At 41.7% G+C, this 18454-nt stretch overlaps 1 protein-coding gene across 1 annotated transcript in view; it reads right to left on the reverse strand.

The window, feature by feature from the left end:
* The window catches only part of RTF1 (RTF1 homolog, Paf1/RNA polymerase II complex component), a 106185-nt gene that overhangs the window by 85878 nt on the left and 1853 nt on the right, over positions 1-18454 (reverse strand). The window contains exons 2-4 of the mRNA XM_040332122.1: positions 8541-8651; positions 6761-6911; positions 5346-5550 (exon numbers count right to left, since the gene is read on the reverse strand). Of these exons, the coding sequence (XP_040188056.1) occupies positions 5346-5550; positions 6761-6911; positions 8541-8651 (467 nt within the window). The remainder of the gene's footprint in view (positions 1-5345; positions 5551-6760; positions 6912-8540; positions 8652-18454) is intronic.

Here is an 18454-nt window from a genome sequence, read left to right on the forward strand (position 1 = left end):
CAGCTACTCCTGGAAAGGTTCACCACTGTTTAAAGTTTTCTCCATTTGTGGATAATGACTCTCACTGTGGTTCACTGGAGTTCCAAAGCCTTAGAAATGGCTTTGTAACCCCTTCAAGACTGATACATGTCAATTACTTGTTTATCTGTTCTTGAATTTTCTTTGATTGTGGCATGATGACTTTGTCAGACAGCTTCCTTTTAAGTTATTTCTTGATGCAATAATCAGACCTGGGTGTGGCAAGTGAAATGTAACCCTGCTTTCCATAAAATGTGGTTATTTAGAGTTAAATGATGATTTATCAAGGGAGGGGGCAAATACTTTTTCACACAGCGCCAAGAAGGTAAGGACAGCCCCCCACCAATAACTCAGGTTATCTTTGTGTAAAAATGTAAATTTGTTTAAGGAGCTGAATCATTTAACACTTTTAACGATGTCCGCGATCGGCCGTTACACAGACAAGGACGTGGATCTGTGTGTGCCTGGTCGGTCTCCTCCCCTAGTCAGTCCCCTTCCCCCACAGTTAGAATCACTAGTAGGGAACACATTAACCCCTCCCTAGTGACCCTAGCAACCCCTTCCCTGCCAGTCACATTTATACAGTAATCAGTGCATATTTATAGCACTGATCGCTGTATAAATGTGAATGGTCCCAAAAATGTGTCCACCATAATGTTGCAGTCCCAATAAACATTGCATATCGCCGACATTACTAGTAAAAAAAAAAAAAAAAAAAAAATATCATAATTGTGTCCCCTATTTTGTAGGCGCTATAACTTTTGTGCAAACCGATCATACGCTTATTGCGATTTTTTTTTTTTTTTACCAAAAAAATGTAGAAGAATACATATCGCCCTAAACCGAGGACATTTTTTTTCTTTTCTTTTAAAAAAAAAAAAACAATTGGGATATTTATTATAGCACAAAGTAAAAGTGTTTTTTTTAAAAATTTTCACTGTTTTGTTTATAGCGCAAAAAATAAAAAAAAACTGCAGTGGTGATCAAATACCACCAAAAGAAAGCTCTATTTGTGGGGAAAAAAGGACGTCAATTTTGTTTGGGAGCCACGTCGCACGACCGCGCAATTGTCAGTAAAAATGACGCAGTGCTGAAAGACTAAATGTTTCCTGGGCAGGAAGGGGGTATATGTGCCCAGTAAGCAAGTGGTTAAAATGTGACAAATATGAAAAAAACACTTTCACATTACTGTAAGTAATCAATTTATTATTTATAACAGCTATTGGGAAGCCCATATGTTTGAGAAAGGGTACCATTACATAGTTTGAGTTTAGGGAATGCACAGGTCTGGGAGCAAGGCGTCTGTTAGCCAACATGAAACCTGGTTTGTCTTTTTTTTTTTTTTTTTTTATCTGGAAAAACAACCTTAGGCTCTGATATTTTCAGAGGAATTCATGCTGTATTACAAGAGCTTTTCAGACATCCTAGTACCGGGATTTCTTTAGGCTTTCAATTCACCATCTACCAAAATGTGCAAATCGTAGCGGTTGCTGAAGGCTTACATCTCTGTGATCCCCAAAGAAGGGAAGGTTCCCAGAAATGTTGCCAGCTACCGTCAGATTTCGCTCCATAATGTGGACGTTAAGCTCTTCTAAAAAAGGTTAGCAACCCGTCTATCCAAACATTTACCTTTTTGGATTGGCCTGGACCAAGTGGGGTTTGTCCCTGGCAGGGAGGCCAGGAACAGTACTATCAAAGCGTTGAACCTACACCACTGGCTCACGTCTACCCAGCAGGAGGGCTTTTTTCTGGCGGGGAATGCGGAGAAGGCATTCGACAGGGTGGCATGGGACTATATGGAGGCGGTCCTGAAATCCCTAGGACTCCGACCGTGCATGAGATCCTTTATTATGTCCCTATATGCTAACCCGAACGCGAAAGTCAAAGTTAATGGCTGCCTGTCGAGTGCCTTCTCCATCCATAACAGTACCAGACAGGGCTGTCCCTTCTCCCCACTGCTGTATATTCTTACACTTGAACCCCTCCTCCGATGTATCCAAACAAATACAGATATAAGAGGCATTCAAGTGCAGGGTCGGGAGCACAAGATGTCGGCATTTGCGGACGATGTTCTTTTTCTCTCTTCGCCGCTAACAACTTTACACAACCTCTTACAGGTCTTGGAACATTTCAAAATTCTGTCTAATCTAAAAATGAACTACTCAAAGTCTTTCGCTATGAAAATTTCTTTACCTGCGAACCTGGTATGGCAATGCCAACAACAGCTTCCCTTTCAGTGGAAAACAGAGGCAATTACGTACCTTGGTATTCAACTTCCTGCCAAACTATTGGAGCTCGATGGGAGAAATTTTCTGACTAAATTACAAACGCTACGGCAGGATCTCCAGAGATGGGACAATTCCAATATCTCCTGGTTCGGACGTGCAGCTATAATTAAGATAATGATTGTTCCACGCTTGTTATATAAAATTCAAAACACTACCGATTCATTTGCCCCCTACGTTTTTCACGCCATTTCAGTCAGTCGCGCGTACATATGGGGTAACAAACCCGCTTGGATCCGCTGGGCGAATTCAACTTTACTATTGGGCAGTCCATCTAGCTCGAATAGTAGACTGTAATGTTCATGCACGCTGCAAAGGGTGGGTGACCCTGGAGAACTCGATCTCGAATTGCAACCTACAATATGCCCTGTGGTTAGCCAGAGACCATTTGCCTCTGCACATTTTGACCCATCCCCTCATTAGTGCCACCCTCCACGTGTTTGACAGGGTTTGTATTGCCTATTCAGTCTCAGACAAACCGTGCTCCATTACCCAAGTTAGAGGCAACCCGGATTTCCCCCCAGGCCTATCTGAAGCGTTTGCACGAGCGGAGTGGCCTTATGAGGAGATGTTGGCTAAACACTTTTTCGCAGAGGCCACTTTCTAAGACAAACGGAGCTTGCAGAAATTTCAAACACAGGAGCATTCCCATTCTGGTCCTATATGCAACTTAAACATTTTCTTGATTCCCCGGCTTGTAGAGAGAAGTTCACCAAACCTGCTACGACATTGGAGTCACTCTGTTCCCGCACAACCCCTCAGGGCCACGTCATCTCGTGTGTATATATGCTTCCCTGTTCGAGAATTCCTCTGCACTCCTAAACACTGATCGCGCTTATTGGAACTCCGCTCTGGGAATTGAGATAGGCGAAGATGGCTGGGACCGCATAAATCTTTATATTCACAAGGGGTCTCTGAACGTATTCACGCAAGAGAATAGCTATAAAATACAAACGCGTTGGTATAGAACCCCAGATTTAATACACAAATACTCCCCCCTCAGTCTCTGATCGGTGCTGGCGATGTTGAAAGGAAAAGGGCACATTCCTCCATATTTGGTGGAATTGCTCTGCACTTCAGCCGTACTGGCTTAAGGTACATGAAGTCACAACAAAAGTATCATCTCTCCCGCTGGATTTCTCGCCAGCACAATATCTATTACACATGTCAAAAATACCTAAAAAAGGATATTGCAAATCAATTGTAATGCATATGGTCAATGCTGCAAGGATGTGTGTGTGCCAGTGCACTGGCGGTCGACATCTGAACCTTCTGTTACAGAATGGATTCAGCGAATCAACCGTATTGCGGAGATGGAGGAGCTGATCCACATCGCTTCAGATAAAATCTCGACCTTCATTGCTATCTGGGAGCCTTGGACAGCCTTCAAAGATACTAAATTTTTTCAAGGAGCTTACACCAGACGCAACATGAGTCATCTAACAATAACTAACTTTTGGCCTTTTAAGACCAATCTTGTATCACAGTGTTGGCGATACTCTGACATACTTCCTGTTGGAATTTCAGACAAAGGAGAGGGCAGTTGGTGATGTCCTCACCTCCTCTCCCTTATATGCTCTTATGTTAGCTTTGACCTCCCCTTTTACCCGTTCTACCTCTCCTCCCTACCCCCCCTTTTCTATTTTTTTTTTTCTCTTTCATGGCCCTCTTCTTTTCTGTTTCGGTGTCGACCCCAACCGAACAACCAGGCCCATAAGGAGTGTGCACGATTTATCATAGCTTAGGGAGGGACACGTTATTAGTTAAAATGGTTCACTGCGGCAACATAACTTGTGATATTCCGCTTTACCAGGGCTTTGGGTATTATTATTTACCCCTTTTTTTTCTCCCTTTTGACCCTTTAATGGGTCGGGTTTGCTTTTTGGGGGAACCCAGTCAGAGCCTGTTTTTATATGCGAGTATGACAATGTGAATTATATTTTCCTGTTACCCCACCCTCTTTCTTCTGTACCCTCATAAAATTTCAATAAAATGTTTATGTATCCAAAAAAAAAAAAAACACCTTACGATTTCCCCAACAAAGACTTTTCTGCATATATTCAGCATAATTTAAGCATATATTCAGTTCAATACGGGCTTGTTCCAACTTAGAAAAAGGTAGCTGAGGTAGCGTTTGTTGTCAGACAACAGTGTTATAGTCTTTGGTTTTGGCGTCAATAAGTTAATTGTGGGCTTTTTTCAATATAAAAGAAAGTTAAATCAAACAAATCAACATACCAAAGCCTTGTGGGCTGCCCAATTTATAGCTTAAAAGAAGAAGAACACACCGCTCCAGGCTGACCACAGGTACAAATAGAAACCAGGTACAGACCTCGGCTCACCATTGTCCACAGCAATAGAATGAAAATGAAATGGTCGCACACTGGAGTCTTGAATTGGTTGAAATTCTTCAGTCTACTTTTCACACTGAGGCATTGCGCCGTCCGCGGTAAAGCGCTGCATTACCGTCGTTTTTGCAGCGCTATTTGCTAAAGCACCTCAAAGATGCGGCTGGCAGGACTTTTTGGAGCGTCCTGCCAGCGCACCGCTCCAGTGTGAAAGAAGAGGCTCTTTCAGGGCGCTTTACCGGAGCTATTTTTATTGCTATAGTGCCTGCAAAGCGCCTCAGTGTGAAAGTAGCCTTATTGTCAAAGCAGGACAAATAACAGGGAATGCAGCCAACGTGTTTCACAAGAATGCGTCTTCCTTGATCACTGGCTTTGACAAAGAATTTATCAAGCAATTCAAGACTCCAATGTGTGACCATTTCGTTTTGTTTCTATTGCCCAATTTATAGAAGGTGTAGCGTCTTCTGCTTTATTCAATTCAAAAGAGGTTTTAACGACTTAAGGACCGCCGCACGACTATATACATCCTAAATTTTGAAGAGGGTTATCTCGGTAATGGCAGCAGCTGCTGCTAATCCCACCCCTATGCTTCAAGTTAAAAATAAACAATATTTTTTATTTATTTTTTACAAAAGTAGTGAATATAGGTGAAGTTCTGCTTTAAAAATGCCTACAAACATGTATAAAAACATACCGTCTCTTGAGAACTTCTCTTTTCTCTATTCGGTTAAAAAGCTCTTGTTCTCTCTCTTTTTCAGTCATCTGTTCAAGTCGAGCCCTGTCTTCCTCATCTCCCATAAGATCTTCGCCATATCCATCAAAAAACTCTTCCTCTTCCGATGAGGAGTCTGAATCGGAGCTGGATGAGGAACTATTGCTGTCAGAGTCTGAAACTTCACCTGAAAGCCAAGACACTGTAGTTGTCAAGATGGTCAAAGCTTCAAGACATTGATTCATAATCATACGTAATAAAAATAAAAAATAAATTTATAGGAGAAACAGCGTGCTTGTAGTATTCCGTCACAACTTCTCCTCATGTACTTTGGAGATCGCCAATCCTACTGGGAGGATACCTACTATTGCAGGGAAAGCTCTTTGACCAGGAGGCAATGCTCATCACATTACGCCCCCGAATAAGAAAAAAAAAAAATAAAAAAAAATTCTCCCACATCTAAAGGTGGTTCATTTTTGTCTACTTCATAGACACCAAGCACTGGGTTTATATGAATATTTGGTACATGTGTGAATGATGTCATTTTAGAGTACTTTAGAAATGCGTATACTTGAGATTTATGCACATATGCTGTGAGTTTCTATTTTGATTATAGATGAACATTTCCTTAAACCGGCATCACAAATTTGTTTTTTGCGGGAGTAAATATTTACAAAATATTTAAAGGAATAGCACACCACTAAATTCACAGACAGTTCTTGGTATCAAAGCGATACACTGTTCTGAGTGGTTGCAGCAGTTCTATACTTGTTCACTTATACGGCTTTATCTTATTTTTACTTACCTCAGTGATACCAGTGTATGAGTTTTTGATTACATTTATGACTGGAAGGGGATTGCTGTACTTTTTTTGCTGGCGCCCAATCATTTGATGGTGGCAGCCTAACGCTATCTTAATTGATATAAAAGATACTCTGTGTCCTGAGATGTACAATGAAGAAATTCAGTTTGTAAATGGATAGGAAACTGCCTAAAAGACAGAATTCACAGAGTAATAATTAATACTATGAAGGGTGTCAAGTTATTAGTGGTGTACACAAGGTTCAGTGTTGGGACAACACAACCAAATTTAAAAAGACATGACTAAAGCCGGCATTACATGACTATAGATGGGTGGGAATAAATAAAAAAATACATGACAAGGGAAATATTAATGGTGCCTGTTCACATCAATGTGATTGAGCATGATGTACATGGTTTTGGAAAGGGTTCCTGTTCTACATTTAGTGCAACTTGGCCAAGTAGAATATGAAAAATTACAATCAAGTCAAAGCAAAGCTGCACTATATAATCACACTAAAAAACATTTCAAAATAGTATTGCATTAGTGTGAACTGAAGTCAACCAAATTTCAGGAAAATAACCGTTTTCCTTACCTTCTTCGGGTGCTGAACTCTCAGCAGAACTATCCTTTCCAGAGCTGCCAGAAGAGGCTCCCTTGCTGGTAGGCTTCTTTGTTCCCCCTTTCTTATCCAAACCCTTGCCAGACTTGAGTTTTCTCTTGTTTTTTGCTCCCCCAACAGTCCACTGAAAGACAATAAAAGTTGAAGACATCCAAAACTATCATTCTATAAAAAGAATAGAACATATGTTAAGCATATTTCTATATATTGAACAATTGTTTTGGTCAGTAACAAGGACAGCAGTGCAGAGAGTATGACATGGGGAATTATGTGCAGGGGAAGAGTTCAGACAGTATGGTGGCATGTAGTATGTGCAGAAGAACAGTGTAGAGGCTATAGAGGTTAGCGGTATGATGGTGGACAGTAAACCCAGCTATAGACTGTTTAAATCTTTGTCGGTTCAGCAAGGACCAGCGGAGATTAAAACCATCTATAGGCAGGCTGATTGTACCAAAGTCTAGGGCCGAAACAACTAATCGATTATGAAATTAATCGATTACAATTTTCAGAATCGATTTATCGGCCACTAACATAATGGGGTTAAAAAAAACTAAAATTAGCCCTTTATAGTACAAAAAAGCAAATCACTACTGTAAATGTTACTTTCACTGTCCCACAGTAAAAAATAAACCCCTTACAGTAGCGATTTTTTGCTCTTTTTGTACTTATTTTTGTTTTTTTAACCCCATTATGTTACTAAACATCTCAGGCCGGGGTCACACCATTTTGGTGCTTTTTGCAGAAACACTACAGTTCATTTACATGTTTTCCTATGGACACGTTCACATCCATGCTTTTTTTTTTCAGCTGCTGCGTATTTGGAAAGGGGCGGGGACTTTTTAACACAAAACGGTGCAATTTTTTTTTTTTTTTTCAACATACTTTAATGGAGAAGCTGCAGAAAAGCATGTAATGTGTTGTTGCGGCAATTTGTGCTTTGCAATCTGCCCAACAAATTGTCCCAAAAAAAATGCAAACATTTTTTTTTCTAAGGCCATAATCCAATTAAATCGAAACAATAATCGGCCAACTAATCGATTATGAAAATAATCGTTAGTTGCAGCCCTAAGTCCATCCAGTGATCGACTTGGGTGCAATCAGCATGTCAGATTTTCCATGCCATTATTGCCAGCGGCTATAGCAAATAACAATAATCAATAGGTTCTCCTGGCAAGAACAATCCCCATGTGCCCCCACCCCAAGGAGAACACAATTGCTCAGTGGGAGGGATCCCCCTCCCCCATCACAGTCAACCACCATGCATTTCTTCTAGAAGTGCCACAATTGGGGGGGGGGGGGGGGGGGCATCAGGCTGGCTGGCTGACCCGCCCTCTTCTGGCCCTGGGACAGCACTGACAGAATACTTTAAAGTTTAAGAAAAAAACATTACTATATCCTATGTTGTAGCATGGTTTCTGACCTCTGATGATGGACATTTTTTCCAACAGACTTATATTCATCATAATTATCTGCTTAGTTAAAAATCACATTTTACCAATTGTTTGAGGTATTGACAAAGTACCCCACAGCAAGTTTTACATGGGAGACCCGGGGGAGGGGATTCCACCCACTGCAACGCCTAAGTCAACGTTTCCATGCAAATGCCCTTTTATCAATACCTTTGTTAATCGGTTTAATTATTCTATTATTGTCTTGATTGAAGTTGACTTTCTGTATCCCAGGTCACCATATGTTGCTATGCTCTCTGTACTGAAAACTATTTTTGAAAGTAAAAAAAATATAAAATACACACCTCATCCCCGCTATCGGAGGTTTCAGAATCAGAAGATGCTGCTGGTTTGCTCACTGGTAGTTCCTTCTCCTCTGAACTACCCCTTTTACGCTTGGCAAGTGTAAGCAGCTCCTATATACAGGGAGGGGAAAAAAATAAAAAATAAAAAACACCAGTTTAGTAAGATGTGAATACATGTTGAATGTTATCCCTACACATCCAATTTAAGACACTGCAGTCTATTTTTAATTTAATTGTTCATTATAAAGTGTTAGTAAACCCAGTAATATGAAAATGGTTCATACATCTTTCTACATTAAAATACTGCCACTGGTCAATGATAAACTGCAGTTTCTCCATTGCTGAGAGTTAAGGAAGGTGGAGATTTACACTGCGGGATGTATACACACACCCACATGTGACCTGGCTAGCTCTGATTAACAAGTATTCTCTCCAGCATAAGAGACACAACTAAACCTGTGCAGGTTGGCTACTCTGCCTGTGCTAGCTAGCTTTTCCCAGATAGACAGTGCAGGAGGGGTGGATCTGTATATAGGATAAAAACAACCCTTTTACACAATGCAGAGGATTAACCTTAAAGTGGTTGTAAACCCACTATTTGGACTTTTACCTACAGGTAAGCCTATAATAAGGCTTACCTGTAGGTAAGGAGAATATCTCCTAAACCTGCACGGTTTAGGAGATATTCCCCCCGCAATGCGGGCGGCGCATGCGCAGGGGGGAATCCACGGCTGAAGGACCGGCATCCGCCGGACCCTGCCGATTTTAAATCTCCCGCGCGGGAGTGACGTCATCGCCGCTCCAGCGAATCACAGCGCTGGAGCGGCGATACCCGGAAGACACGCCGGAGCAAGATGACATCCTGCTCGGCGTGAACCAGGTAAGTGGTACACACCTCGTTCCGAGGTAAGTATTTCATAATAGGCTAGTATGCGGTGCATACTAGCCCATTATGCCTTTTGCATTGCAGGTTTGGGAAAAAAAAAAAAAAAAAAAAAAAAAGTTTATGCGGTTTACAACCGCTTTAAGTGCAACAGTGAGTATAACCAGCATGCTATGCTGCATATACAGACAGATTTTACGGTTGTGGGTTGAGTAACACTTTAACCACTTGCTGACCAGCCGCCATCATTATATGGCAGTAGGTGACGGTCGGCACGATCCCATGAACTGCCATAGGTGCAAGTCAGTCCCTTTAAGCGTGATAGAAGGCTCGCACGCCCGCTGCATCGCTCATGACCGGCAGCCACGAACGATCGCGGCCACGAGAGGCAGAAAGTGTGTAAACACACAAATCCCTGTTCTGTGAGGAAAGACAGATTGTGAGTTCCGAATAGCTAGGAACTAGGGTTGTCCCGATACCGATACTGGTATTGGTACTGATCTTTCATTACTTTCAGGTAATGTAATAGGGTTTGTCTCACATCCAGATTGTGAAATTGACCTTCCTTTTCCCCTGAAGGGTTTGAGCAAAAGATTGGCAGGATGATTTCTTGAGACCGGTTCTGAACTGTTGCCAATTTAAAAAACAAACAAAAAAAAAAAAAAACCTGGATCTGTTTTAAGAACAATCCTATCTGGATAAATGGACAAGAATGGTTATTTAACCGATAGCACGTGCAGTAAACCGATTCTTCTTGCAGATGTGATTGCAACTAGAAATACAGTTTTGAAAGTCAAATTCTTCAAAGACTTTTTGTTGTGGTTCAAACGGTTCTTTTGTGAAGGCTTGCAAAATCACCGAGATCCCATTTGGGAAAATGTTTGGCTGGAGCTGGTCTAGATCTGGTAAGTGCCTTGAAAAATCTTGTGACCAAAGTTCCTAAAAAAAATTGGTCTCTCCGGTAAACCCCCAATGTGGCCACTTGCACTTTAAGAGTGCCGACTGCACAATTTTGTAAGAATTTGAATACTAAGACAATGGGGGTTCGTTACGAAAAGGCAAATCCACTTTGCACTACAAGTGCACTATGAAAGTGCACTTGGAAGTGCAGTCACTGTAGATCCGAGGGGGGACATGCAAGGAGAATAAAATACAGCATTTTAGCTTGAATATGATTGGATAAAATCAGTAGAGCTTCCCCTCATTTCAGATCTATCCCTTAGATTTACAGCGACTGCACTTCCAAGTGTACCTTGCACTTTTCGTGCAAAGTGGATTTACCTTCCGTAAATAACCCCCAGTGTCTTCCATAGCTCTATTTGCTGAACACCAATTGTAGACCTTCCACACCTTGGCATAAAAAGCTCTAGCTACTTTCTTCCTACTGCAAAGTAAAGTGGTTAAGGGTTCTGACAAACAGCTGTTCTTCAGATACCAGGCAGTGAGGCTTAACCTGGCTCTACATCCAGGTAATGCACTGGGCAAATCCTGTCCGAGAGGAAGCTGCCAAAATGGTTTGACTGCCATTTGCAGAATGGTGGAAAACCAAGCTCTCTTTGGCCAGAATAGAGTAATCAGGATTACCGACACGCTTTCCTTCTGTATTTTTCTCAATACTGATAGAATCAGCTGGAATGGGGGAAAGGCGTACCCCAGGTGAAAATTCAAAGGGTGTGCCAAGGCGTCTATCCCCTGAGAACCGTCGTCTTCGAAGGGAAAAGAATTGTGGGAGCTGTGCATTTTGCTTTGATCCAAACAGGTCCACTTGTGGATGGCCCCAGGTCCTGGTGATCAATGCAAAAACCTCTGGATTCAGGCTCCATCCTGCCTCTTGAATTTTCTGCCTGCTCCAAAAAATCTGCCACTTGGTTTACTGTCCTTCTCTGCAGTCCATCTCAAAAGGCACACTAAATGGCTTTCCGCCCACTCCAGAATTCCTGCTGACAGCAGTTTAAGAATGTTGCTTCTCATGCCTCCCTGCTTGGTCCGGTAGGCTACGGTAGTGGCGTTGTACCATAGAATCCTAAGAAGTTTGGAGAGAAGGCAGCCGCTTTTAGCTCCCTCCAATTTGAGGATTTTACTGCTTCGGTCTAGGACCATACTCAATGCCAAATCCTGATCCAGGTGATCCTGATCACCCCCCCCCCCCCCCCCAATCGGCACATACTGACATCTGTCGTTACAATTTTTTGGATCAGGAAGGACCAGAGTAGGCCTTTTGACAAAATTGACCGATTTCTCCACCACCAAAGTGTTGGCTTGATGCTGGTGGGGATCTTTACCCTTGTGTCTGGAGTCTCCATCCTGTGGTTCCATACCTTTAGAAGGAAACTCTGGAGTGGCCTGAAATGTAGCCTTGCCAATTGGATGGCTGGCATAGTCAAGGTTGACATAACCTTTCTGACCGACATCTCCTGATTTGTTTGTAGCATAGTTACTACATTCTGGATCTTGATGTTTTTTTTCCCCCTCTTCCGGAAGGAAAATGTTTTGTTCCACTGAATTTATTAGAAATTGTACTTGCTGAGCCGGATTGAAGAAGTTTGATTTTTGAGCGTTCAATCCAACCCAAAAATAAATGTGTGTGTGTGTGTGTATCTCCATCCATGAGCAATGCACAAGTGAATGTTGGAGCAATTTGAATTTCCAAATAAAATGGTAAAAAGAGTATATAAATGAAACACACGTGTTTCAAGTACACAGTGAAAGAAATACAAAAATATTGAAACAAAACAAAAAAAAAATCTTAAATTTAGCAAGTCCACAGTGAGAAAAAAAAAAAACATATATAATTGTCCCATAAAGTGACTCCAACAATGATCCAAATAATATTAACTGAGACAACACACACACACACATTAAAGGAATTAAGGAACAGCAAATCCCGGAAGTACCTGTTCAGCGGCGTGCGTTTCAGCCTGGAGCGCACACGGCTCTCGGCGTCAGGAAGTGACGTTGAGAGCCGTGTGCGCTCCAGGCTGAAACGCACGCCGCCAAACAGGTACTTCCGGGATTCGCTGTTCCCGCAGTGCTCTGCCTCGCTTCTTTCCTGGACAGCAACCAACAATATCTTCACCAGAGAAGCCACCATCATCAGCTGACTATCCACAGTGACTACACTTCCCTTCTTATGAGCGCATTTTGTACTACTTTTTAGTGAGTAGCCATTTGGCTGTTTTAATGAATTAATAAATTCCATATTATCAGACATACTTGCACTTAGTAGGCGCATTTTTTCCTTTTTGTAACCCAAAGATGGTATTAGAGGTCGCCCGATATGGGTTTTTCTCTGGCCGATGCCGATATTTAGAATATATATATATATATATATATAATGTCAGTCGCGGTGCTGAAGTTTAAATCGGCTTTTTTAAAGCACAAATCGGCCGATGATTTAAAAAAGGCCAAATATCAGCCGACCTCTAGATGGTATCCTCAATTTAAAATACAAAACATTTCTATATTTAAACGATGGTGCATTCATCTGGCCTCTTGTATTTTAAATTGAGGATACCAACTTTGGATTACACCTGGGGGAGCCTGCAAATCTTGTTACTCAGAGCCAAGAGGTGGTTCAGCTGCTATTGTGGACCAAACTTAAATTGTGTGGTCACACAATTGGGAGTCGAGCACAGTCAAACGGGGGGGGGGGGGGGGGGGGGGGGAGCATGTGTGTGAAGTCACTGTTATTTGGATCATCATCATTTATGGGACATTATATATTTTTCTTTTTTTCCCCCCCCCATCACTGTGGACTGAAAATAAGTCCACTGAGAATAGATTTTCTCAGTGGACTTGCTAAAACTAAGAATTTGATATTTACTTAAATATTTTTGCATTTCTTTCACTGTGCACTTGCTTGATAAGTCATTTTTTCCCTTGCTGGAGGCGAAAACTCATCTCCATCATCACAAGCACCTAGTGATAAAGAGGCTGAGTCTTCCAGTATAAACGGTCTTATTGATTTCAGCGATAACTTTGTAACGTTTATTCTTTTATGTTTTTTTTTTCTTCTTTTGTACACTTAGTTCAATGTTAGAAATTTCACTAGTTTGTCATAAAAGTGATCAATGTGTGCAACCCCTAAATATTATCCAATCTTCTTGAAATTTGGCATATATATCTTTTACATCACTGAGACTCGGAACGTAAGCAAATTCATATGAAAATCACATCTTTGGAAAAATGTGACATTATATACACACACATCTCTCAATACTGATAAAATGACACTTTGCTACAGTGTGTACAGCGTGTAGAAGTGCTAGTTCACACCAGACGCAGTTCCGTGTGTTTATTTTTTTTTGCACAAAATGCATGGTGCACGATTCTGGGAAAAATGAAACGTGATTCTCAAAAAAAATGTATTGAAAAATATTTTCAACACAAAATGGATCTTATGTGCTTAAATACAGAATATGTAAATCTGACGGACTGTTTACATTTTGAAAAGCTGCAGCAAACCTGCTGACCTCACATGCTTGCTAATGTGAAAGAACACCTCTGATTTCCTCACTGTAACTAAATGTGAAAATCAGAGGTGTTCTGTCACATCAGCAAGCATGTAAGGTTTGCTGCTTCTTTTAAAATTTAACATGTAAACAGTCTGTCAGATTTACATATACTGTATTTAAGCACCGTTTTGTGTTGAAAATAACGGTAAAAACTAAAACTATGTTGGGTGTAACAAGATGTCCGCTTGCCCCCTTCTCACTAACATTACTGTGCAGGAGCGTGGGGTGGAGCAAGATGACAGCAGCCACCAAGTGTACCAAGATGGCCGCCGCTCCGGAGCTAGGCCGAAGTTGGGGACTTTCCTATGGCCGCACCCGAGTAGTGGTACCGCTCGATCCGAAAATCGCAGGTCATCCAGCCTGGAGATCGCGGCGGTGGGTGAATCGAGACTGCGATCTTTTCGCGATTAATCATGCAGCTTTAATGCACAGTGTTTTCCATGTATTCCAATGGCTCAAGTTTACACCAAGCAGTGAACTAGCACCAACAGTGTAATTTTGCTGTCCCTGCAAAATTACTCACACAGCCATCAATGTCTAAACCGCTGGGAACAAAAGTGAGTACACCCATAAGTTACAATGTCTAAATTGGGCCCAATTAGCCATTTTCCCTCCCCAGTGTCATGTGACTCAGTGGTACAAGGTCTCAAGTGTGAATGGGAAGCAGGTGTGAAATTTGGGGGGTTATTTACGAAAGGCAAATTCACTTTGAACTACAAGTGAAAAGTGCCCTTGGAAGTGCAGTCGCTGTAAATTTGAGGGATAGATCTGAAATGAGGGGAAGCTCTGTGCATTTTATCATCCAATCATGTGCAAGCTAAAATGCCGTTTATTTCCCCAGCATGTCCCCCTCGGATCTACAGCGACTGCACTTCCAAGGCCACTTTTCACTTGTAGTGCAAAGTGGATTTGCCTTTAGTAAATAAGCCCCTCGGTGTCATCGCTGTCACACTCTCATACTGGTCACTGGAAATCCAACATGGCACATCATGGCAAAGAGCTCTGAGGATCTAAAAAAAAAAAATAAAAAAAAAAATAAAAATTGTTGCTCTACATAAAGATGGCCTAGGCCAGTGATGGCGAACCATGGCACCCCAGATGTTTTGGAACTACATTTGACATGATGCTCAACTACACTGCGGAGTGCAGGAGCATCATGGGAAATGTAGTTCAAAAACATCCGGGGTGCCAAGGTTCGCCATCACTGGTCTAGGCTATAAGAAAATTGCCAAGACTCTGAAACTGAGCGGCAGCCGGTGGCCAAGACCATACAGCAGTTTAACAGGACAGGTTCCACTCAGAACAGGCCTTGTCGTGGTTTAGACATTGATGGCTGTGTGTTGAGCTATTTTGAGGAGACAGCAAATTTACACTCTTATACAAGCTGCACACTCACTACTTTACAATATAGAAGAGTGTAATTTCTTCAGTGTTGTCACATGAAAAGAAATAAAATATTTACATAAATGTGAGCTAGAGTGCATACTGTACACACACACTTAGATTGCAACCAGAATTTGTTCCGTAAACCTGCTTGTAATCCAAGGAACTTGTATATCAAAGCAAATTTCCCCATAAGAAATAATGGAAACTTCGATGATTCGGTCCACAGCCATTTATTCATAGGTCTTTCAGTTTATAGTCCATATAAAAAGGATTAAAGAAATGTGACAAGTAGTTTAACCTTAAAATGTCCATCCACAAATGGCGGCCTCCACAATCGAAATTAGAAGCAAAATCCAGGAGGAGCAACAGAGTATAAAGAGAAGAGACACCACTAAGTGTACAATATGGTTACATTTAACCACTTCAATACCAGGCACTTACCCCCCTTTCCTGCCCAAGCCAAGTTTAAATGAAAATTGCAGTCATGCTACACTGTACCCAAAAAAGCTTTGTTTATCATTGTGATCAAACAAATAGAGCTTTATTTTGGTGGTATTTGATCACCTCTGCAATTTTTATTTTTTGCTAAATAAAAAAAAAAAAAAAAAAAAAAGATTTTTGAAAAAGTTTTTCCTTCTGTTTCTGTTATAAAATTTTGTAAATAAGTACGTTTTCTCCTTCACTGATGGGCACGGATAAGGCGGCACCAATAGGTGGAATTGGCATCACTGATAGTGCCCAGGCAGATGGCGATGCCTGCCAGTGCCAATTGCCATCTCCCTGGTGGTCCAGGGTGGCATAACTTTTCGGGTTCCTTTGTGGGCATCCCTACTAGTCTGGCGGCATCCCTGTTGGTCCTGCGCTAACAATCAGCACAGACCCCCTGTCAGGAGAGCCTCCTCTACTCGTGTGTCAGCTGCGAGTAAGGAAAAGCCGATCAACGGCTCTTCCTGTTTAAATCGTGATCTGCTGTCATTGGACACGGCCAATCATGTGGTAAAGAGACTCTTTGCCAAGATTAGTGATGTCATGACGCCGAGTCAAGATAACTGAACCACCGCCCGGTCATCATTTTGCTATAGGTCAGGCAGGAAGTGGTTAAGAATTAAAGCGGTGTTCCAACCACAATTACATTTTTTTTTTTTTAAAGTCAGCAGCTACAAACACTGTAGCTGCTGACTTTTAATAAGGACACCTACCTGTCCTGGGCACCCGCAATGTCGGCCCCCTGAGGCTGATCCGTCCTTTGGATCGTGTGCCAGCACCACCATCCTCACTAAGGGAAATGGGCAGTGGAGCCTTGCGGCTTCACTGCCCGTTTCCTCCTGCACATGCGTGCGGCGCTCTGTTATTGGGTGGCTGTCTTTTGGGATCTGTGTTTGTCCCAGAAGACAGCACGCCCCATTCCCCAGAAGACAAAGCGAAGAGGACAAGGAAGAAGAATTTATTTAAAATAAAATGTAAAGAGCATGTTTATGTAAAAAAGATTTCCAGAGGTTACAACATATCATTACCACTTACTGACTGGTTGCTAGAGCAGTGTTTCTCAACTCCAGTCCTCAAGGCGCACCAACAGGTCTTGTTTTCAGGCTTTCCATTATTTTGCACAGGTGATTTTATCAGTTTCACTGCCTTAGTAATTACCACAGCAGTTTCATCTGAGGGAAATCCTGAAAACATGACCTGTTGGTGCGCCCTGAGGACTGGATTTGAGAAACACTATGCTAGAGGTTACAGCACATGATTTTTGCTTGTTTATTGCTTGCTAGAGATTACTGTACAGTAATACTGATCAGTTGCTAGAGTTTACAGCACATCATCTCCTCACTGCAGAGGGGCATGATATACAGTGGGGATCGAACGTTTGGGCACCCCAGGTAAAAATTTGTATTAATGTGCATAACGCAGGCAAGGAAAGATGGAAAAATCTCCAAAAGGCATCAAATTACAGATTAGACATTCTTATAATATGTCAAAAAAAGTTAGATTTTATTCCCATCACTTACACTTTCAAAATTACAGAAAACAAAAAAATGGCGTCTGCAAAAGTTTGGGCACCCTGCAGAGTTAATATCTTGTACTGCCCCCTTTGGCAAGTATCACAGCTTGTAAACACTTTTTGTAGCCAGCCAAGAGTCTTTCAATTCTTGTTTGAGGTATATTTGCCCATTCTTCCTTACAAAAGTCTTCCAGTTCTTTGAGATTTCTGGGCTGTCTGTCACGCACTGCTCTTTTAAGGTCTATCCATAGATTTTCAATTATGTTGAGGTCAGAAGATTGTGAAGGCCATGGCAAAACCTTCAGTTTATGCCTCTTGATGTAATCCCCAGTGGATTTTGAGGTGTGTTTAGGATCATTATCATTTGTAGAAGCCATCCTCTCTTTAACTTCAGCTTTTTCACAGATGGCATCAAGTTACCATCCAAAATTTGCTGAAATATTATTGAATCCATTTTTCCTTCTACTCGTGAAATGTTCCCTGTGCCACTGGCTGCAATACAACCCCAAAGCATGATTGATCCACCCCCATGCTTAACAGTTGGACAGAGGTTCTTTTCATTCAATTCTGTGCCCTTTCTTCTCCAAACGTACCTTTGCTCATTCCGGCCAAAAAGTTCTATTTTAACCTCATCGGTCCACAGAACTTGTTTCCAAAATGCATCAGGCTTGTCTATATGTTCATTTGCAAAGTTCAAACGCTGATTTTTGTGGTGAGGACCTAGAAGAGGTTTTCTTCTGATGACTCTTCCATGAAGACCATATTTGTACAAGTATCTCTTTATAGTGGAATAGTGTACCACAACTCCAGTGTCTGCCAGATCTTTCTGGAGGGATCGTGCAGTCAAACGTGGGTTTTAAATTGCTTTTCTCACAATCCTGCGAGTTGTTCTGTCTGATATTTTTCTTGGTCTTCCAGATCTTGCTTTAACTTCCACTGTTCCTGATGACTGCCATTTCTTAATTACATTCCGAACAGAGGATATTGACATCTGAAAATGCTTTGCTATCCTCTTATAGCTTTCTCCAGCTTTGTGAGCGTCAACTATTTTCACTTTCAGTTTTCTAGACAACTGCTTAGAAGAACCCATGGTGCTGATTGTTGGGGCAAGGTCAGATGAGTCTGGGCATTT

The sequence above is a fragment of the Rana temporaria genome, chromosome 13, assembly GCF_905171775.1.
Source record: "Rana temporaria chromosome 13, aRanTem1.1, whole genome shotgun sequence".
Lineage (NCBI taxonomy): Eukaryota > Metazoa > Chordata > Amphibia > Anura > Ranidae > Rana > Rana temporaria.